This window comes from Alligator sinensis, unplaced genomic scaffold, assembly GCF_000455745.1.
Source record: "Alligator sinensis unplaced genomic scaffold, ASM45574v1 scaffold658_1, whole genome shotgun sequence".
Lineage (NCBI taxonomy): Eukaryota > Metazoa > Chordata > Crocodylia > Alligatoridae > Alligator > Alligator sinensis.
In genome coordinates this window covers 130,802-153,367 of record NW_005842109.1, presented here as the reverse complement: position 1 = coordinate 153,367, position 22,566 = coordinate 130,802, and the positions used below count along the sequence as shown (strand labels likewise).

General features: G+C 40.6%; 1 protein-coding gene across 1 annotated transcript; it reads right to left on the bottom strand.

Annotated features, from left to right (window-relative positions):
* Positions 1–18,073: 18,073 nt before the first annotated feature.
* On the bottom strand, positions 18,074–22,560 carry HTR1E (5-hydroxytryptamine receptor 1E). The gene is made up of 2 exons (XM_006024547.3): positions 22,484–22,560; positions 18,074–19,456 (listed from the first exon to the last, which is right to left on the bottom strand). Exon 2 carries the CDS (start codon positions 19,286–19,288, stop codon positions 18,194–18,196), a length of 1,095 nt encoding a protein of 364 aa, XP_006024609.1. The 5' UTR covers positions 19,289–19,456; positions 22,484–22,560; the 3' UTR covers positions 18,074–18,193.
* Between the last annotated feature and the right edge of the window lie 6 nt (positions 22,561–22,566).

Sequence of the window (22,566 nt, the reverse complement as noted above, 5' to 3'; positions counted from 1 at the left end):
ATGACACCCCCTCATGCCAGGCTTGCAAAGATGCCAGTGCTGAAGGGGCAGACTGGGGTTATTCTTGAGAAGATCAGAAGGCAAATTTAGCTCCGAGAGTCATATTGTACCTCCTGGTATTCTCTGGGGAAAGTATCTTGTGTCAAGCCCACATTTAGTGCAGTGTATTTCTCCCAGTTTGCCAGAGAAACAGTACATTGTGGGTATAGCCAAGGCTGTTCTCATCCTCTACGGCAGACTGCCATAACCCACCTACTTGCATGAAGGATGTAACACTCCCATATAGTCTGATCTCCTTTTCATGCTGATATCTGCATCACAGGTTAATTCCCATGCATGACTTATACCTTTCTCCCATGCACACCTGCACAAGTCAGACTATAATTTGGCCAATTGTTTGTAAAACTTTTTGGACAGCAGCTGGCTGTAGGTACAAGGTCTTGCATAGGTATTGCAAAATTCAGTTAAATATGTTTGTAAAGCCTGTAGACATTCATTCATACACTTTAGTAAATGAACATTGGGCATTTATACACGTTTGTCTGCTCTGTGTTTTAGTTCAAAAGTGCGCTGCCATCATTTTCTCAGTGCTGATGTGCATTTTGCCATTTATACAAATGCACGTGCTGCAGCACTGCGCGCTTTTAAAAGCATCCAGTACTGCGGCACATGCCTTTGTACAAATGCACATTAAATCTAGTACCTCTGTTGTGAGGTACTAGAAAAATGCGCATTAGCCTATTTTAATGTGCAATAGCAAAAGAGCACAGTTTGTGATGCTTTGATGTGCATTAAAGCTCATGTGTAAATGCATCCTTTCTGACCGGGGAAGACATGTGATTTCTTTGGTGTGTTACATTGACTATTATAATGCTCCCACTTTTAAAAGACATAGTTGTCAGTAGTGAAACAATTACTTAGGGAAAATGCTTGTGCATGTTGTCCATATGTGGGTCTAAGAACAGGTTGTCAGAAGAGTCTGTGTTGCAACTACTGCAATAATGAGGCATTTATTTATTTTTTGTGTAATAGGTCCATTCTTCCCTTAAGATTATTAAAACTGTCATACAGTATTGGGGAGCCCCATAATCTTAATGCTTTACTATCATTTTCCTTTACACGATATGGTACATTCATTCCATAATTGGTGGCTCATTTTCTTTGTATTAAATGTTTCCTTCATTCTCTTAGGGGGAGCCATTCTATATCCTTCAACTTCCTGTTCTGCATATTAGCATTTTGAAGAATTCAGTCAGGAAATATTTTTGCATGAGTAAGGAAAGAATCATGGTAAGCTGCTTAATGTCAAGAGATTAGTTTCTACTCGATATGCTTTTCTTCCCTCACACTCCATAATATAGGTGCTGTTCAATGTGGGAATAGTCATCCCATACTGGGCATGTCTACACATGCCTCTCTTAAGTGGACTTAGCTTAAAATCACCATTTTAAAGGTGCATTAAGGACATGTGGCTACACATGTGCACCCTAAATATGCCTTAAAAATGGCACTTTAAGGCTATGTGAGCCTAAATTTGATACCTGCATAAAGCAGGTATCAAATTTAGGCGTGAATAGCTAAGTTGCATTAATACATGTGTAGGCATGCTAATGTGCATTAATGCAGTGTGTGTCATTGGATAGACACCGCATTAATGCACATTAGCATGTCTGCACATGCACTAATGTGACTTAGCTATACATGCCTAAATTTAACGCGACTTTATGTGCATTAGCGTGTCCATGTGAAGATGCATGGCTAAATCACCTTAATGTGCCTTAAGCAAAGGTGCATTAAGTTTAGGTGCATATAAATGCACATTTAGACACACCCACTCTGTTTTAAAATATCTAGCTAGAAAACCGGCTTTTGAATTGTAATTTGTCAGATTTTGAGTAGTATTTTTGAAGGTCAGATTTTAAGTAGTATTTGTCTCTTTAAAAATGTGTCCATGAATATAGTTATTTGGAAAGGTGTTCAGTTGACAGCTTCAATCTTCTCTTTCAGGGTAATTGTCTTCTATTATTATTACTGTAAAATACACAGTAATGAACATTGAATGATACACTATGTGATTTCCACCCGCGCCCACCCCAGTTATTTTCTTCCCCCCCCCCCCCCCCCCCCCGTTTTCTTTTTTTCTGTACCTCCTGTATTTTTATGTATTTTGTATAGTTTTTTTCCATTATTCTCTACAGGGTTGATTCTGCTGGGGAAATTGTAAGCCTGAGGCATTATTTGCATACAGGTTCCACTAGCTTCAGTGTTTTCAGTGATTTTTCAGGAGTATAGTTTAGGAAGTGACTTGGGAACATCTTTGCCCATGTCTGCCAACTTCCAGCTGATTCAAGATTGGATGCCAAGAAATCTGGGTTTGATTTGTAACTCTGTGTGAGAACAAATCACTTAAAGTATCTGTGACTTGGCTATCTAGGCTATTTAGGTTTTTTTTCTGAGTTGCCTCATAGTTCTAGTATAGCTGTGTTTAAGAGGGAGTGTAATTGATTGGACTCAACATAGAATGTCTGTATCTTAATTCAGACTCTGTCACCCCCATGTGTAATCTTGGGCAAGTCACTGATCCACCCATATCCATCACAATGGCAATACAAAAATTAATTTCTCTAAATCACTATTTGAGTACTACACATGAATGACGCATGCTCCTGGTGTCGGGGGGGGGGGGCACAGTTGCACTGGTGGCAGCGGGAGTGTGGTGGTGGTAAGCGTCGGTGGCACCTTTTTGTAGGGGGCGCACCACCACACTCAGGGGGTGCATGTGCACCCACGTGCATCCCGTACGCATTGCTGCTAATACTACATACTGTTGATAATTTCCAAGGTGGTTGGACACATTAGTCTTTTCAGAACAGAGGGTTCTCTTATTAGCTTGATTATAGACCTGGTAAGGTAAGATGAACTAAGATACATCCAGTATTCTTGCATATAAATATTTTATTTGAGCTGCCTCACATATTGCTTACCCCTCACTTCCAATAAGTAATTTTATGATAACCAAACAAAATGGAAGGGAAACTGATTGTAGACTCAAAATAATCAGATTCTTCTCATGCAAAGAAATCAATAATATGTCAACAGTATGAAATTTCAGTCATCTCCATGCTGAATGTAAGCATTTGGGCTTTACTTTTTAAGTGTAGCTACTGTACTTAAGAAAATTTGACCATCTACCCTTTTTTCAAATATAGATATAGTTAAGTTTTGAGATTGCCATGGTACCTTGAATATATCTGAGAATCATAGAATCATAGGTTTGGAAAGTCACATTTTGCAGTTGGCTTTAATGAATATTCTAATTTGCTTGTTCTATACTAATTTCCAGTTATGGAAGCATAATATTTGCTGAAAAATAATAATTAATGTATGAAATATGTACCACATTAATCACAAATAACTTGTCAGGCAGCTTTTGTTCCTCAGTCCAAGTTCCCTCTCAGCACAGTTAGGGCCAGATCCTATTAGATGCCTAAGTGCCATCCTAATCCACTGTATCTGAATTCCTGAAATCCATTAATGCGTGTACTTTTGTACCAAGCACTCATTTTAGTGTTAAGAGTGAGTCACAAAAAAAGCAGTGAGGAGGAAGAGGACCCATCCACCTTTTGGGTTAACAGTTTTTCAGTGACTTGAGGAGGATGGAATAGGACTGCATTTAGAGGCCTAAATCCATGTAGATGCCTTACAGGTGGAATAGGATTTCTGGCTTATTAAAAAAAGCTTTCAAAGTAGCAGAGGTGTAGCTACATTCATTTCCCCCCCCCCCCCCCCCATACACCTGAGTCTCACCTGTTGATCAACCCAATTTACATTTTAACTGACTAACTTTCTTGCATAGTACTGGCTTCTGACTGCTTTCCTTCTCCAGCCAGGAAGACCACAGACCATCTGCAGATGGTTCCTCTGCCAGACGAAGGGTAATTGTACCTGAAAGCTGGCAAAGAAGATTTTTTCCAACTATTTGAGTTGGTCTAATAAAAGATATAGGATTTACCCAAAGAACCTTGTCTTCAAAGTATCAACAACCTTGAAATAAGCTAAAGATTATGTCTCAGTGCATCTTCTTGGTGCATCTTCCATTGATGTTCCCAAAAAGATGAAAGCAAGAGCCTGGGTACAGCAAGACTATCCTCATTGTCTGTATTAACTCAGATCCTGGATAGCCTGTGATACTGACTTGTCTCCAGCGTTTATTTATTTATTTATGAGATTTATATGCTGCCCTTTCCAACAAAGACTTTCCAACAAAGGCTGGTACAAACTGCATGTAACTTCAGCTGTGAGAAGGGAGTTTTTTAGTTGTGCTATTGCTTGAGATAGGCTGAACTAGTTTGAACTGCTTTTTCTGAACCCTTTTAACCTCCAGTCTGCCATGGGTACCTCTACTATTCTTGCCCCATATGTGTAGGTTTACCTGTCTCTGCTGTTTTATGTAATGACAGACTTAGTTGCATGAGAACAAGTCTCTCTGCTGACCCAAAGTAGATAACAGATCTTATTGTTATAACAGCTTAGGGAGACTTGCCATTAGCTTATACAATATTATAATACCTTGCAACCTTTTTGGACATACGGCACCCCTTTATAGACTCAAGGCTAGCTCTTTAGTTTTCACTATTTTTTTTTACTACAGAAAAAGTAGAGCATTTCTTCTGTTGCAAAGAACTTAGAAAGCCCACAGCAAGGCAGAACACTTTTAATACTGTGGGGAGTGTGTAGACCAAATGGGGGCCCTAAATTGAAGTGGTGGGTTTTAAAAAGCACCACTTCAATTTAGGGCTGATTAAACCCCTGTGTTGTGCACACACTGGCAGGGAAGGGAGGGCAAGCTGCCGGAGGGCAGAGCAGTCCCTGGGCTGTGGGGGTGGAGGGGTAGTGCTTCCCTCTGTGGTAGTGGCCACCCCCACAGGCAGCTCCCGCCCACAGGCACCTGATTCAGGCAGTCCCAGGCGGCACCGCAGCCACAGAGGGAAGCACTGGCCCCTGTGCAGCTCAGGCCGGCTCCAGGAGAGGGAAAAAAAAGATCAGGCTCATCGCTTTTTTTGGGTGGAGCTGCTTTCCTGGGCTGCTGCCAGGCTGCCTGCAGGGCTTCCTGTAGAACCGTGAAGCTGCACAGAGCCCAGTGCTTAGCTCCACAGCTGTAGGGGTAGCAAACTAAAACTCCTCGAAAGAGTTTTAGTTTGCTATGCCCCAAGTCATTTAAGGCGCATTATGCCACTGAACAGAGGCTATGTGTAGAGGGTGCACATGGGTGCACATGCATCCCCTAAGTGTGGTGGTGCACTCCCTACAAAAAGGCACCACTGACACTGTTGGTGGTGCCTGTGGGTGATCACTGCTCGCCACCTCCCCTCCCACCGCTCACACCACTGGCAGCATCTGCGGGCAGTCATTGATCTCCGCTGGCTGCCACTGCTGGTGGTGTCTGCAGGTGGTCACTGACTCCTGACTGGCGCTTGCCACCCGACCTGCCCCTCCCTGCCACCAACAGTGCTGGTAGTGTCTGCAGGAGCTTCTGCTTACCGCCACCATGCTCCTGTTGCCGCCACTGTGCTCGTGCTACCGCTGTGTCCTCCCAGCCGCCGGGGCCATGCGTCATTCATGCTGCCAAATTTCCTACAGTGGCTGGAATTAATGCACAATACATTGCCAAGGTGTGCAAACACCGACACCATTAAAGTGGTGCAAAAGCATTTAGCTTGCTTTGAAGTGTCATGCACACATGCCTCTCATTTCGTCTACACATGGCCTATTTGAAATCTCTGGGTTTACTTTATGAATTGTGTTTGCACACCTAACAGGGCTAATATTACATGGTACCCCATGGAACCCTTGAAAAGATCTCAAGACACCTGCCATTGCACCCTGGTTGAGAATCACTGCAATAGGACCCTTTGATTTTGGAGCTGAAGGTATTAGTTTGGTTCATGATAACGTTTGCATTGTAATACCTTTCTTTGTTGGAGTTGGTTTGGCTTTTTCCTATGTCTTCCTGCACACTGAGAAGTGCACAGTGGAGCTGGAGATTTCATTGGCTCAGTCAGCCAGGACTGTGGACTGAAGGAGCTGGACTCAGACTTGGGGGCAGCTGCAGGCTGCTGTTTTGAGTGCTCTAAGGACTAAAGGATAGTTTGAGGACACCGTCAGAGGTGTAGGGGGAAATTAAACTGCTGCGTGTATATTACCACAGTGTTGATGTTGCTTAACCTTCCTTTGGTGCGTTGGCTTGTGACCCCCTAGCCCCTGTGGATTTCTATATAAAAGTGGGAACTCTGCCTTGCTTCTTGTGCCTGTTTTTGGGCCTGTAGGATTGGCGCACTTGGTCACTGACATGGAGCCAATTGTCAAGTCACACCAAGGAGCCCCAGCTGTTGCACTCTGGGATTAATGGTTATAATTTATCAGAGGTGTTATTGATTCTTTTTAAATTGTTGTCAACACAACCTTTTAATTGACAGAACGCTGAATATTAGCTGCCAGTGCCATTGTTTGCTTTGATTTATCCTGTATGCCTGTGTTTATTCTCAGTAGTTTTAACATGTCAATAAACCCATTAGTCTGAACAAATTGGCAATGGTGTTTGTATTAGGATAACAGCTTGTTTCCAGACAGAATCAATGGGAACAGCAAATTCCACATACTTTCATTTTAAAATGAGTCTAAAGTCTCTCTCCATCTATGTTTTTCCCAGAAGAAAGTCCAGATTTATTATTCTGTTTTAAGAAATAGTGGGACCTGAGAAGTAACCTCATGGAAACAGTACTACAAAGGGGAGACATTTTACCAAGGGAGTGGGGCAGTCTGTTATTGTTCCATTTGTATTTGGCAGGTTACATGCTTAGCTCTCATTAGTGTTAATAGGGGTCATGTGAGTAAGGGTATATCTGCACAGCAAAGTGAAGGTGAGGTTGTAACATGTGCTAAGGTGCTCCTGGGACAGGCAGTCAAAGCAGTAAAGTTGTGGTGGCACATGGTCATTACAACGTGCTGGCATCCTGAGTATTGTAGCAGAAAGCCTCTTTTCCTCTTGCCTGCAGTTGCTCTCCCCTCTTTGGATATGTTTTTCCTCTTCTACCTTTTCTTCCTTCCTCTTTCTTTCACTTTAAGATAAGGAATTATTTTGAAATTTGTGTGTGCGCATTTTGTATCTCCCCTTGTATTTTGGTATTTGTATCTATTTGTGTGCCATGGCATTACTTTTGTAGCTTATATTTTATACTCCTCACCTTTCAACTTTCATCTAAATGTGTTTAGTTTCATAAGTAAGTTATACATTGTAACAATGTTAACAAGGGCAGGAATCAAACTGCCCTTCCCTGTATCAGGCTGGCCCCTGAAAGAGCAAGTGAATCAGTGATTGAATGTGTAACACGGTAGCAGGCAGAAATTAACACCTAAGGAAACTGCAGATCAACCAACGGAATAACTCAATAGAAGACAATGTAACAACCGGGAAATCTCTAAACGTCACTGATCAAGGGCTAGAAGCCCTGGCCTGAGTTAATCAACGCCGGGGACCAACTTTTGGGCTGAATATCTTCAGATCGACCGCTCCCAGAGCCCTATTCTAAATTCATCAACAGACTCCCAAACCTGCATGTACATGCGTACGACCCCTGGGGCTGACAGATGCCATCCAGTAGCCACCGAGGGGGAAGTCCCACGAGGGTCAACAACCCCTGGATTGGGCAAACCTGAAAACTGGGGAGTCACCAAAGTCTGCCAAGGACAGATAAAAAGCAGTGAAAAGTGACCCTCAGTGGCGCCCTCTTGATCTCCAACTTGACCAGCACCCAACTTGTCCAGCCAGAAGGACCAGCCGGCGACCCCCTTCTGGAAGATAACACCACGCTGAAAGAAGCCTCAATGGCAGGCTCCAGTGCCTGTGGGATAGGTATACCTGACTCTTGTAGCTTGCTGCTGTGTGTGTGCATGTGTGTGTGTGCGTGTGTGTGTGTGTGGGGACCAGCCCCAAGGTTTATGATTTAACTTCATTACAGTGCTGCAAGTCGCCTATTAAACCAGAATTTTAAGGATCCTGAGTTGGACATTTGTAGCCAACAGTATGTGTTGGAGGGTAGGGGATTTATCATGTCAGCCAAATCAGGAGTAACTGTTTTGCCTGTCTTCTTCTAACTCACCATAAGGAAAGCTGTTTCATTCAGGAGTAAATTACTGTGGTTTTGCTTTGTTTATTGCATGTTAGAAATAGACAGGTTAGGAATCATTGTACTGGATCAGCTGATATGGGCTCCTGCATAGCAACTCCCTTTAAAATAGTATAATTGTATTGTCTGCTCATGTCTTACTGAAAGGAAGAATTCAGGATACAGATACCTAGGAGAGCAGAGTTACCTTGGCTAGCTTTAAATCAGCTAGCTTGGGTACCAGAAACAGTTTTGCTGTGGTAGCATGGCTCTCTGTATGGAATACCCTGCTTCTTGGGAGGGCAAATTAGCCTGGGAAGCATGCTATGCTAGTTTGGCTAAACTGCGTCTGGTACCTAAGCTTTACTGGTCTGCAGGATAGACCTACCCACCCTGGGTGAGTCTGCATATGTGCTTTAATGCATATTAGCCTATTTTAATGTGCATTAAAGCATCACAACAAGCATGCTTTTGCTTATGGGCATTAAAATAGGCTAATGTGCCTTTTTCTAGTATCTCACAATGGAGGTACTGAATTTAATGTGCATTACCAAAAGCACATTAATGAACTTGTAGATGCACTCCTGTCTCGGGTCCCCATTTGTAAAATACAAATGGAAGCACTTCCTTGCTTTGCAAGGGTGCTCAGAATCTGTGGTGATGAGACAGATAAACATGTTGGATGAAGAGGGAGAAACTTTTTTGGCAGCGAGAAAAGTCTGAGAGTGAAGAAAACCCCATGGGGAGGTGGGGGGAGGCAAGGAGCTGAGGAATTGCTGAGGAAATACTGCTGTGGAAGAATTCTGATACTTAGGGGAGGCAGGGAGGATGAGGGGAGTGCGGGGTCAGGGATTTTAAAAAAATGAGTAACACTCAAATTTGTTTCTTTTTAATAACAAAATAATTGAAAACTTGCTATGACCTTAGCTATGAAAAGACAGCTTTGGTTGCAAACCACAGTGCTCAAATGCACTTGGCTACCTGTTTACCAGCTCTTTTGCAGAGGAGGAAAGGGGGTGATGTGCTGTTTTCTAAATAGCAGGAGAGAGCACAATCTCTGTTTTGATCTTTATTGGAAATTCAAGAGGTACAGATGCAACATTCTTTAATAGAAGGTAAGGACACTGCAATGGCAAGATTAAAGGATTACAACCTGTGACATATATATACAAGTACCAGACAAAGTCAGCCAGGTCTGGGACCTCATCTGTAATCCCAGATAAACTTCTGCAACTGAATCCATATTAAAAGGAATTTTTCCCTTCCTGGTGGCTTTAAATTTACTGACTAATCAGAAAAAAAGCAAAATAAGAGTTGAAATGAAAAGGAAAATACAATTCACTTCCTGTTCTGAATAAAATAGCTGATGCTTTTTTATTTCTTTCTCAAATACAGATTCAGTAATAATAAAATGATGGACTGTATTAAGATGCATGTAAAAGGAAAAAGGACAGCCATAATAGAGTTTGGTAGAGTAATGGGCAAATTTTCCAGTTCAAGAGCTCTCAGACTGAGTGTGTGTGTTAGGTGTTTTATTACATGGCAGTAAAATAAACCTGTCTAGGCTTATCTGAGTATGCCAGCAGCTTGTCAGACTGTGTCCATTATGAATGAGTGAGATTTTATTTCTGTTTACATCAGTAAAGGGAAAGCCAGATGAGTGGAACTTTTTATTTCTCTGAACAAATTGTTGTGTACAGTTTTTGAAGGAGATGATGTCTTCTTAAATCTATTACAAAGGTCACCTCTGTTTGCTCCAGGTAATTAAGGCCTGTACACTATTATCTGGTGGATGAATTTCTCCAGGCTCTTCTTAAGAACGATGGCTGAGTGTCATTCCAATTTAAACGAGCATCTTAAGTTTAAAACAACTATCTATCATCATTTCTTTTAGCTTATCTTATATAATATATTCATTTATAGTCAGTGTAGGTGCACTGAAAAATGCATACAGATGTTGTAGATACAGTGCTTAAAAAGATCTGAGCATCCCAAGAACATGGGAGCTTATGCCTACCTGAAGTTAAACTGAATAAATTCCTCCATGACAAATTATCCACCACAATTTGAGATAGCTGTTCTGCATGCTAGTAACATTTTTTTAAAGTCAGCTCAGTACTGGTAAATGTATAATCCTGTTGTATAATATGGTCAAAACAACATCACAGGGTTTTCTTTTTTTCCATGATGGTAGAGCGAAACCAACATGCTCATGGGGAAAAATCAATTAGTTAAACAAACAAGATTCAGAACTAGGTTTCAGTTCAAGAATATCTCATTTGTGCTGTATGTAAAACATCTTGTCTTGGGGAAAAAAAGAAGAGACAAGGGGTTAACTGGTCAGGGCCTACCCTGGGCCATTTGGGGAGCACAAAAAATGTTGCAGTTTATATCTCCGGAAGTACTACAGTCGGGGGAGATTCATTCTAAAATAATGAAACTGGAGAGTCACCAGAGCATGGCAATCCAGTGTTAATGATTTTGTATATAGCAACTTTCAACTTTATACATCTCAAAGAATTTAATATGTTGGATACAGTATATGAGCATCACTATACCCTCTATTCAAAGTAGTGGCAATTTTCAGCATGACACATCATAGTCTGGATCATGTACAGTAGTATTATAGAAGTTTGGGCTGATGAACAGAAGCCAGGGCTGTAATCTGATTTGCTAAAAGATCAAACTATTCTACATCTACACTATGAAGAAAGAGTTTAGCTAGCAGAGGTGAGTCCAGGAGAACATTGCCTTGATTCTTGAGTGGGGTTCCTACACACTACTGTAATAAAGATAATTTCTAATGATTTATTATTCCTGGAAGGAATCAGTGTACAGGAACTTGAGAGGAAGAAGATATGGAAAAAGTTATGAAGAACACTTCAGGAATAGTGAAGAGGATCCAGGAACCTGGCAGGGATGAAGAGAAATGGCAAGAGAAGCTGTGGACTAAGGCCAGGGACATGTGAACAAATTCCTGCAAGGTAAATGGGGGAAGGACATTACAGCCAGCTTCTCCACAGTAACTGCCGATGGGCATGTTCTAACTCTATAGGAATTGAAAGCTAAGCAGCAGTAATTTACCCTTCAGTGAAAGAGGGGTTTCATTTAAAGTGTGTCCAGGGGCAGTTGCCACAGAGTAGCTGATATGTTGTAATACCATGTTCTTGTTTACTTCATAGTAACTTGTTTAAATGTCCATGCCCCAGAAAGGAAACTGGAATCTTTTGATCATAAATAGAAGGGTTTGTATCCTTACCCAGAACATGCTTTTCAATGATCTGCTAGTTATATGTTTACTTAGTAACCATTACAGAAATATCTGAGTGGGTGAACTCATACAATGAGGAGCAGATAAAAACACTTCATTGGTGTAAATTGAGCTGTTCAATTTAGCTGACGATTCATAGATTCGTAGATTGTAGAGTTGGAAGGGACCACAAAGGATCATCGTGTCCGACCCCCTGCCCCTGGCAGGAAAGAGGACCGAGGTCAGATGACCCCAGCCAGGTGACTATCAAGTCTCCTCTTGAAGACTTCCACCTGTCTTGGAAGCCCACCTCTGACAGCACCACCTCTCTTGGAAGCCCATTCCAGATTCTGGCCACTCTTACTGTAAAAAATTTCTTCCTAATGTCTAACCTAAATCTACTCTCCACTAGTTTGCACCCATTATTCCTAGTTACTCCTAGGGGTGCCCTGGTAAATAGCAAATCTCCAAGTCCCTGTTGCCCTCCCTTGATAAACTTATAGGCAGCTACAAGATCTCCCCTCAGACATCTCTTGTGAAGGCTGAAGAGATCCTTCACTTAAGATCTAACCTATCACAAGGAGAGGATGTGAGATGACATAACCGGGAAAGAATTATGCATCCAAGGCCTGCTCCAGTGCCCACTAAGGTCAGTAGATTATGTCAACTGGCTTCGGGGAGCTCTGTATAAGACTTACATTGTGATAACTAAGTAGAATTCGGGATTTTATAATTGGTCCCATGATAAATTAGGTAAAATTCTATTAACTCATTCCCAAGAGTTTGTTGATATGACTGGATACTTCATTTTCAGTTCACTTTAATGTGGAGTTTATCAAATACTGTATTAGCTTGGGGGTAAGGATAATCACGGATAATATATTTATGAGAATCAACTGATAAGAAATCATCTGCTTGCATGTAACTTATAAAGCAAAAAACTCTTGTGAGAAAAACAAGTAGGTGCCAATGACGTTCATCTTTAGAGGATGTTGAGAGAATGAGTTTATAGCTGGTAAATGGAGTCAGTTGAGTTTACTTACAAGAATTATTTTTTAAATTAGCGGACCTCACACGTTGAGTGTATTGTAATTGCAAAGGGAGCATTGTTTTAAATTGGAATCTTATATAATATAAACTTGTCACGTTTGAGGCAGTCAATGAAAGATCTACCATGTCCAGTAAAACAGTGGAGCAATTTAAGATACTTAAAACTATATAACTGACAGTGATGTTGAAGTGATTAAACAGAATAGACAAACCATATTAAGTGATTTGTCCCCTCACACTGGAAGATTGCATTACCTTGAACATTGCCGTGCTGTTTGCTTCTTCATAATGGAGACAAATACCAAACAACATTTAAGTAACTAGAATAACCTTTATCGTTCTCTTAAAATAAACCTTGTGAGTCTTCTTTTTGGTAGAACTTTCCTGCATTTGTTGTTGTATCTGATGGAGAAAATCTATCATTAGGAAAAATAGTGGCTATAGATGGGGGTTTGGCAATTAACAACTATTCCTTTATATTGCAAAATTTGTGGGACAGGAATTCTTAATTTTCACTTAAAGGTCTAAGCACCTCATCAGCAAACCTGAGATCCTCTCTCAGTTCCTTTGATGGTCAATGTGATAAACCTCATGTATTGTAACCTATTTCTGCAACTGAGAATACCAGTGCCTGAAAGGGATGACATGGATAAAGCAGGTTATCTTCCTCCCTTAGTAACTGTTATTTATCGTTGTGTGCTATACTGTCTTTACATATACAGATGATGACATGTTCCCTGCCCTGAAGAGTGGATAGTCTAATAGGACAAGCACCACATGAAGGCTAGGGAAGGATACAACCTTAATTTTTCATTACATAGTGACATCCCTCCATTTCTCCTCAACATGGCCTTCAGAAATCAGATTTTTATTGAAGGTGTCATGGTGGAAGGGGATCTTGAGAAGGGGAGAGGAGAGTGGCCATAAGGGAGGGTATTAAATGATGAAAAGTTGGTATTGAAAAAATCTTGGAGGCTTTATTTGGAGAAACAGGGAGTTAAGATGGGCAACACAAGCAGAATAAATGGAATCGGGTAAGATACAAAGCAAATACATTGGCAGGAGCAAAGGACCTTAAAAATGAGGATCAGCAGATTGAAATTCAAGTGGTGGTGAAAGAGGAACCAGTGAGGGCAATGGGAAGGTTTTGGAGGAAAATATGATGTTCATTCTGTTTGGACCAGTTAAATTTAATTTGCCAGAGAGGCGGCCAAAAAGAGATGTCAGAGTGGCAGGCTGAGAGAAGGGACTTAGAAGGAAGAGAATCGGGATTGGAAAGCTAGATTTGTGAGTTGGTAGCATAGAGACGAGATGCTTCAAAGAAATGGTGTAGGCAGTGAAGAGGAAGGGGCCAAGGACAAAGCTGTGATCCCCTGCAGTGAATAGGAAAAATAAAGAAAAGAGAATCTCTGAAAGCAATGCAGAAAAATGAAAACAGAGTCAGAAATAAAACCAGTTGATGACAGTATAGGTGAAGGAAGACAAGATTTTGAGGAAGATGGATATGACCAACAGCATCAGAAGGTCAAAGAAAGTAAAATCTGAGTGGAGGCAGAGGAATCTGGCCATAAAGCTGTTAATAGAGACCATATTAAGGGTAGTTAGTGGGGTGGTGTGGGGCGTTCTGACTGGAACAGATCCAGGACAGAGTTGGAAGAAGGCAGCTGAGGTTGTAGAAGATATGAAATAAAAATTATATCTGTAACCATTTTATCAAAACATTTTTCATCATATTTGAAAAATCTCAGATAAAAATGAAGTTGCCAACAAGCAGCAAGTACTATATACTGATATACTAGTATATGGCTTTACATTCACCAAGTAACAGGGAAATTCTAATCAAGTTTTTTTAAATGCTTTGTTTAATTGTTGTAAATATACAACCCTGTGAGCTGTTTTCAGCTTTGGTTTGAGTGCTAGGACATATACCATGTATCTTCATCTATGTGGCAATGTTTGTTACAAAACATAGCTCTGTTCAGCTAAAGACTGAATTATAAAATGTTTTGTCAGTTTGCAACGAATGTGAAGTATTTAGTTAACAGAGAAACATGAACATTAAGTATCCATTTGTTTTTACTGTTAATTACCTTTGAATATTAAAATTAAATAAAATCTTAAACCTGACACTAAGTGGTAGTTTGAGTAGCAGAAACAAGTTACTAGAAGGAGAACTGTGCAGTGCACAGAAATTAAGATTGGGCAGCTTGTGAATATTATGATTTTCATGTTAGTTTTCAAAGCTTTTTGCATATCTACAACAGCTATCGTGAAGGGCAGTTATGGCATTTCCCATTCCAAATCAAGAAATTACTGCCGCATAAGAAATATGACTCTCGACATTTCAGTGGTAGAGGTGATGATATTGGAATATTTCTGCTGGTAGTTTAGTTTCTAGCCTATGTGATGTTTGGGGGTCTCTTTCTGAACTTTTCTCAGCACAGCCACTCCATTACCTGTCCTTTCTCATGCAAAGATAAGTGTATTTGTATAGAATTGAAAACAATGGGCTTCATGGGACCCGTGCAGGCAGAGCGTGCAGCTGGGCAGGTGGGATAGGGCCTTGGTGGGGTGCGGCTGGGTTGGGATCATGGGGTGGTGACAGCGTGGGGTTTGGGCCCTGGGCAGAGCCATGGTCCACTGCCTGCATGGCCCTGCGCCAGGCACCAGTTCTGCGGACAGCGACGTGTGGGGAGCAGATTGCAGCTCTGCCATGGGCCCTGGCTCTGTGCTGTCACTGCCCTGCGTTTCCAGCCCTGGCCCACCCACCTGTTCTGCTTCCAGATGCTGCTTCCCACCTGCCCACAGCCCAATCCCAGCCACTCGGCCATGTGCAGGGGACACTTAGGGAGTGGCTAACACCCTTGTCCAGGAAGTAGAAAGCCCATATTCTTGGCCTTCCTCAGCCTGAAGGAATTCATAGGCACATCTCCAACCTCCAGCAGAATTGCCACAAACACTAGCCCATGGTCTGGTCCATGTGAGTTATCGCTCCACCTCTCCTGTTGAAGCTGGTAAACTGCGCGTCCAAGGAGCAATATTCAGGGAGCCCGAAGGAAAGTAAGCAAGACAGATCATACCTCCTATTGTCCAATGAGGTAGGCACTCTGTTAGAAGGACGGGGTCTGGGATTCTCTGCTACTGGATTTAATTGCATTTTAACCAATGGACATTTCATATAAAATTTAATAGAGTGCAGGGGGGAGAAAAAAACAAAAGGAAATCTGCCTCTGTTGGGATGTGGGGGAGGGGAACATGGGGTCTGGACCCTGCTTTCAGGATTGTTTATGCATTTTTACTATAGACCAGTGGTTCTTAACCTTTTTAGACTTGAGGTAGCCCGCGATAGACTTGAGACACCTCTTGGAAAATACCAGTTCTTAAATTTTATTCTTTTTTTTTTTAATACTGTACAGAAAAATAAGGGAGCAGTTTTTTGTTGCAAAGAACTCAGAAACACCACAACTATGGATTTCTATTTGAAATCACTGGGTTTATTTTTTGAATCATGTTTGTAAACCTAACAGTATTAACATTGTGTGGCACCCCATGGTACCCTTGAAATGATCTCTAGGCACCCCAGGGCAGTATGGTACTCTCATTGAGAATCATTGCATTAGACAGTCATTGGTTGGGAGCCAGAAATCATCCTAACAGCAGTGCTCTGGGTTATTGGACAAACTGCAAAGAGGAGAAATTGTAATGGATTCATGGACTTTCCCACCAGAACTTTTCAGTTGAATAAGATATTTCCCCCCCCATTTTAGCTGCTAAATATTAACAGGACTGGGCCTCTAGGCAGTTTGTAGCAGTAGCTACAGTCATAGCTTCAGAAAAGCTTCTAGTGATGAACATATTTGAGCTCAGGCAAATAAGTCTTTTATAATCTTTAAATGCAGAATGCCACTACAGATGGGGTACACTCTGGGTCACACTTTTGCACATTCACATTCAGTTTGTAGTCAGCTACCAAGGAAGAACAACACTTTCTTTCCAGACAAATGCTCTTTCCCAGAACTAAGGATGATATCTCTCAACTGGAAGAAAGTCTTGTGTTACTTACAGTTTCTTAAACTCAAGAGGAAGAGATGAACATCATACAGCAAAGTTTCAAAACACTGTGCACTGCAGATTGCCAAGGCTTTTTCTATCACAACATTTTCACTATAGTGAATAGTTGCTATGGTGGATTTGGAGCTGCCATGTTACAATACATGAACACTGAATGTTTGCAGCATTACTGAGCTGCTTTGTATATTAATATATTAATTTCACTCCACAGAACTTTGAAAAAAGAAGCAAGGAGAAAAGGAATGACGGAGAACTGTCTTTCAGAAAAAAACATGGAGAGTTGTATAAAGGACAGTATCAGGACTAATGCTTTAATTTTGTCTCCTTTCCAGCCTATTTACAAAGCTGGTTTAGAGCGGAACAGGCAAAAGCCTCTAAACATAGAGGAAGGATAAAAGGGGCAACCTCTTTTAAGAGAGAGGAATTAGCTTTTTGGGAGAACTAGACAGAGACACAGGACACCCTGGAGGCATCAGAAGAAATCAGTCTTGCCAAGGTTATCACGAGAGATGGTAAGTCTTTAGGTAAGAAAGACTTGTGTGTAGTAGATTGTTTCCTGTAACTCCTTTGTTCCTACAGTTAAAAATAAACAATACTTTGGTTTTTAGCAGGGTGTTTTGCTATGATTTAGCATTGGCCATGCATGCCTGAGGGAAGAATTGCAACCCAGTGAACTCAGTTGGTTCTGTAGGTAAGAATGAGTGATACAGTGTTCTTTAGTCCCATGCCCAGTTGATGTATGGAAGACTTGTGGTACTTCCACATCAAGATGTGGCACAAGGGCCAAGCTGTGAAGGGATATAATTAAACTTGAAAAGTGACAGAGGTGCAGCTGGCTCTATAAGCATGACACTGCTAAGTTTGTTCTCAATTAGCACACAAATCAAATCAATAGCCGTTCTATGCTCTTGCCAATAGCCATCTGATTATAGCTGTTAACTGGATAATATGTTAACTTATTTCTCTAATGCCAAAGTTGCTTATATAGATCTCTTGGAGTATATGCTAAGCTACTCTTGTAAAAGGAATGAGCCAAAATCTGACTCCAGATATATCACTGGATTTACATCAGACTAAGAATAATGTATAGAATGGCAGAATTTGACTCAGCAGGTTTATTCTACCATGAGCTACACTGAAAATTAGAATTATTTTCCTTCTCAATGAATGGTAATTTTTCCTTAGGAGACAGTATCAAAGGTTTACAGTTCAGTTGGTAGTCATTAAGTGACACGACCATGAGCTGAATTTATTTTTTACCAAATATATACTTATGTGGATTTAGATCATCAACCTTCATGTAACTTTAGTGCAAGTTTATTTAGACATTTATCAAAGAAAAATGCAAAAGAAATATGATTTTTTGAATGATAGATTATTCATAAGCAAAATATCCTAAAAATTAATGGATAAGTTATTTTTTGTGTTCACTTGCTGAAAACATTTGTGCCTCAGTATAATAAAATTTATTTGAAACTATGGATCATAAATAACAACAGAGTTAAAAAAACTGCAGAACAACTTACAGGCTAAAGAGAAGTTGAGCATATAGACAAACACAAAAATTCTCTTTTCCAAGCAAAAAGGCTGCTAAATTCTGATTATTTTACTCATTCTTAAGGCCAAGGAGTCATGTCATCAACATTTTTAGATACTTCTAAGAATGTTCCCAACACCTAATGAGCTTTTTAAAGGCCAGCTTAAAATCTTCATTAAAACTAGTGTACAACAGAGGGTTGATAAGGGAATTGACATAACCAAGCCAGGTCAAAAAGTCAGCTACTTTTTCAGACACAGTGCAAATGTTAAGGCCCACGATAAGCTCCTTAATGAAAAATGGCAGCCAAGACAACATGAAAGCCCCTAAAATCAGTCCCAGAATGCGAGCAGCCTTTCGTTCCCGTGTACTTGAAATCTGCTGACGGTCCCCAGCCAGGTCTAGGTCATTATCAAAGGGAGGGATTCTCACTGAAGCATTTATTTTATCAAATTCCATGGTGGGGTCAGATGTAGAGAAGTCTGACACACAGAAGGTTTGTGTGAGCTTACAGCTGGCAAAAGAGTTTTGGCTGTCGGTGCTTCTGTTGCTTAGGTGTCTGCTTGAACCGCGTTTTTGGTAAAGGCTCTTTGCGGCATGATAAATTCTGTAGTAGAGGATCAGTATTAAAGTCAAGGGGATATAAAATGCTCCAAAAGTGGAGTAAATTGTATAGATAACATGATCGTGTTGAATACGACACTCACTTGGAATACTGATGCTGCGATGATTCCTCCAAAACAATGGTGGCATTGAAATGAAAATAGATATAGTCCATACAGTGCCTATCATAAGCCCAGCCCTTTTTGCAGTTCTTTTCCTGGCATATTCAATGGCATCTGTGATTGCCCAATATCTATCCAGAGCAATGACACAAAGATGAAGAATTGAACATGTGCAACAAGTCATGTCAACGCTGAGCCATATCTCACAGATGAAGTATCCCAGAGTCCATTTATCCATCATTATGTATATAATACTCAAAGGCATGACTAGAATAGCAACAAGCAGATCTGTCACAGCTAGCGAGCATATTAAATAATTTGCTGGCTGGTGTAATTTCTTGGTTGTGCAGATTGCTGCAATTACAGCAGAATTCAGCAGCATGGTTAAGACTGTGATTGTGCCCAAGGTCAAGGTAATAAGCATCTTTTCAGTTACTGTTTTTGGCTGGATAGCCACATTGGCTTCTGTTGTACAGTTTGTAAAATTCATTTTTTTCCTACAGAATAGACGGTGAGGGAAAGGGACTGGTGCTTTTAGATGGTAACTGTTTGGGGTTTAAAATTCCTACATTTAATAAAGTTATGTAGAATTCCTGAGAAATTGTTTCTGTTCCATTTTCATCAGATCAACTCAAAACATCTTCTCTTCATCATTTTCCTAGAAGATAAAATGATATTAGTTAACAAACCTAGAAAATTCTACCTTTTTGTGTTTTTAAAAACTACTAGTCTTTTAATATTATTGCCTCAGACAAGAACCTTGGACATTTCTGCCTTTGCTTTTGCTTTCCCCTTCCTCATTCTTCCTGCTGTTTCTTAGGCCCTAAAGAATACATTGGTCCAGATAAACAACAGATATAAAATAGGATGGCTCCATTGACTTTAGTAGATTTATGCCAGTTTTCATCAGCTGCAGAAATGGTCTTTTTTCCCTTCTCTGCAAATCAAATTCCAAAACATTATCAGCAGAAGAAGGCTATCTTATTTTTAATTCCTGTCTTATATGGAGAAGTAAGGCATGTCTCTATCATTTGAAAAAAAAACCCCTCTAGTTGTAGCTAATCTGTACAACTTTTCATAGCTTGCTGTGTACACGTTTATATTCACAGTTCTTTCATTCTTAATGTCCCAGAAACGAAACATTTTAAAAAGGCCTAGATTATCTCTAATAAGCAGCCGTCAAACAAATGTTTAAAGCTTCATAACAAATATTAAGTTTTACATGGTACATTAGTGCTGCTAGGAGGTTATACAGTTTTATCTAATTATTGTTGACATTTCCCATATCCTACTGTGCATGGCTTTGGAGGAGAGAGACAAAAAGCATATGCTTTTGCTTTGTGATTTACATCAAACTGTACTCACTGTCAGACAGTCCACTCTGGTGTCAAGCACAAACAAATCTAGAGAAGAAAGGATTCTATTTTGAAACAACATTTTTAGTCGTTTAGTTTGAAAAAGTCCCTATGAGCATAAGAGAGTATGGGACAGATTTTGTATTTCTTATAACTCATCCACTGACTTCAGCAAGAAGTTGGGGAGTACTAATGATATGCAGGATTGAACCTAGTGATATTGATGTCTGCAATAATCAGCTCTGGATACCCACCGTGGTTTCTAGAAGGGAGCTGGTTTCACAAATTTAAGGCCTGATTCAGTTTTCGTTAGAGTCAGTAGAAAACTCTTACTGACCTTGGTGGGGCCTGGATAAGGAAGGCCCTTAGGGCTTGTGTAGATGTGAACAGGCAGGAAAGAAGTAGGGTGTGAATTTTAAAAGGATCAATTGTATCTGCTTGTCTTCAGGTGTGCATGCTCTTAATCCAGAATAAGAGTGTCTTAATCTCAATTAGTTTAAACCACTTCCAAAGGAATAATCAAGGGCAGCTATTCCAGAGTAACTGCGTGTGCAGACCAAACGTAACTATGGACTGTAAAGGGATGTATGTTACCAAAAATATCTTCATAGTTTCAGAGGTGGACATTTTCATCTAAATAAAAACAAAAGGGACCTCCTCATAGCTAAAATCTCTCCTCATTTAATGCTTAAAAATATTAAAAACCTTGACTAAAATTCAGGGTTGTTAATTAACAAGATGTGCGGCAGCTATGATGAAAGCTGAAGCTTCACACTTGGGGTTTGTGCCAGGATTAAACAGTCTGTCTGCTGGTAGGAGTCAAAGGACAAGTCTCTGGAGATAAGGGTCTGGGCTAGTTTGCTACCCAACTCTGGTTGGTCTCTATGTACAGGAAAGGGATAATGCAAAGAGATGTCTTCCATCCCACTGTATCCCCAGTAGACACCAGCCATGCCTGCAATACCTATGAAGTCCCTTTTACTAGTACCTCTCAGCTGCTTTCTGGTACACAAGCAACCTTTCAGTAGGGAGCAGATGGAGCAAGTGGCTCCACACACCCTCCACATCTGTTGGATCTGGCTAACTGCAGAAGAGAGTACAGAGTACCTTGGATGCATTTCTCTCACATTATTCTTAGTTCCTTTACAGCTCCAGGAGGCATTGCAGTACCCTGAAGCACAATGGCTCCTGGGGCAATGGAGTTCAGTTGGACCCTGGCATAATCTCTGCCTAATACTGGTTTCATGGAGAGGGTTAGCAGAAAGATGAATTAGATTATTGTGGTTCTTTTCAAGTGGCTTTTCACTTTGATTTCTTTTTAACAAGTTCTTCAGAAGCTTTTAAATTCCGTCTTTGTGCTCAATGTATGTCTTTAAAAGTAAATTATTCTGTAGTAAAATATCTTTAAATAAAACCATCACACTTTAATAGGCACCAATGCAAATGTTTCCATTAGAACAAAAATAATGTCAAGTGCACATCAGCCATGAGGCTGGTTGTGTCCTGCTGCTGCTCAATAAGATTGGATTTTTTACTTCTGGAAACCTCCTTCAGTTATTTAAAATGATGAGAGAGAGAGGACAAGAAAAATTAAAAAAACCCAACAAGCCCAACACCTGAAACTCTCTTTGCAGATCAGGAGTCTGCAGGTACTCCAGAATAAGCAGGCTGAGAGGGTACAGATCAGGCCAGCATATATTTGATCATCACTTAATGTCAAAATCCAAGCTGCAGAGATAGTCGTTTCTCAAACCTGCACTTAGTATTTGAAGTAAGCATTCAGCACAGATAATGACATTACATACAAACAACTTTAAAGGAACATTATTAAGGTTGTAATATTTAATGGTGTAGTCAGAAGGTTGTCCAAGCAACCCTAATTTGTCCCCTGGTGGGCAGGCAGTATGCTCTAGTCTTTAATTATATGATGACATTTTTTCCACAGGACTTCTGCCTCATTCAGTGAACAGAAAGGGCAGTGCTAACTTAATGAGCAGCTATTCAATATTTGTTTTCATTATTCAAGGTATGGCTCCATTCCTTATTTACAGCAGGCTAATCAGACCCTGATTTGAAGACAGAATTAGCCTTTTCTAAGGTTCTCATCACTACAGTATCCGAGTGCTTCACAAACTGCTGAATTTATGTTCACAACACCCCAGTGAAGTAAATATCCCCATTTTACTGACAAGGGATTTAGGGGCACAGACAGATTAAGGTAAAAAGTTTCCGCTCATTTTGCATGCCCAATATGAGAGGCAGAGAAATCTGATCTTTTTCAGCACACTAACCATTCTAAAGCCCTTAATATATATTGAGAAACCACTTACCACTGACTTTAGATGCAGCTGTGAATACTCAGCAAATCAGATGCTAGGGCAGGGGTAGGCAACGTTTTTTGGCCGGAATGCCG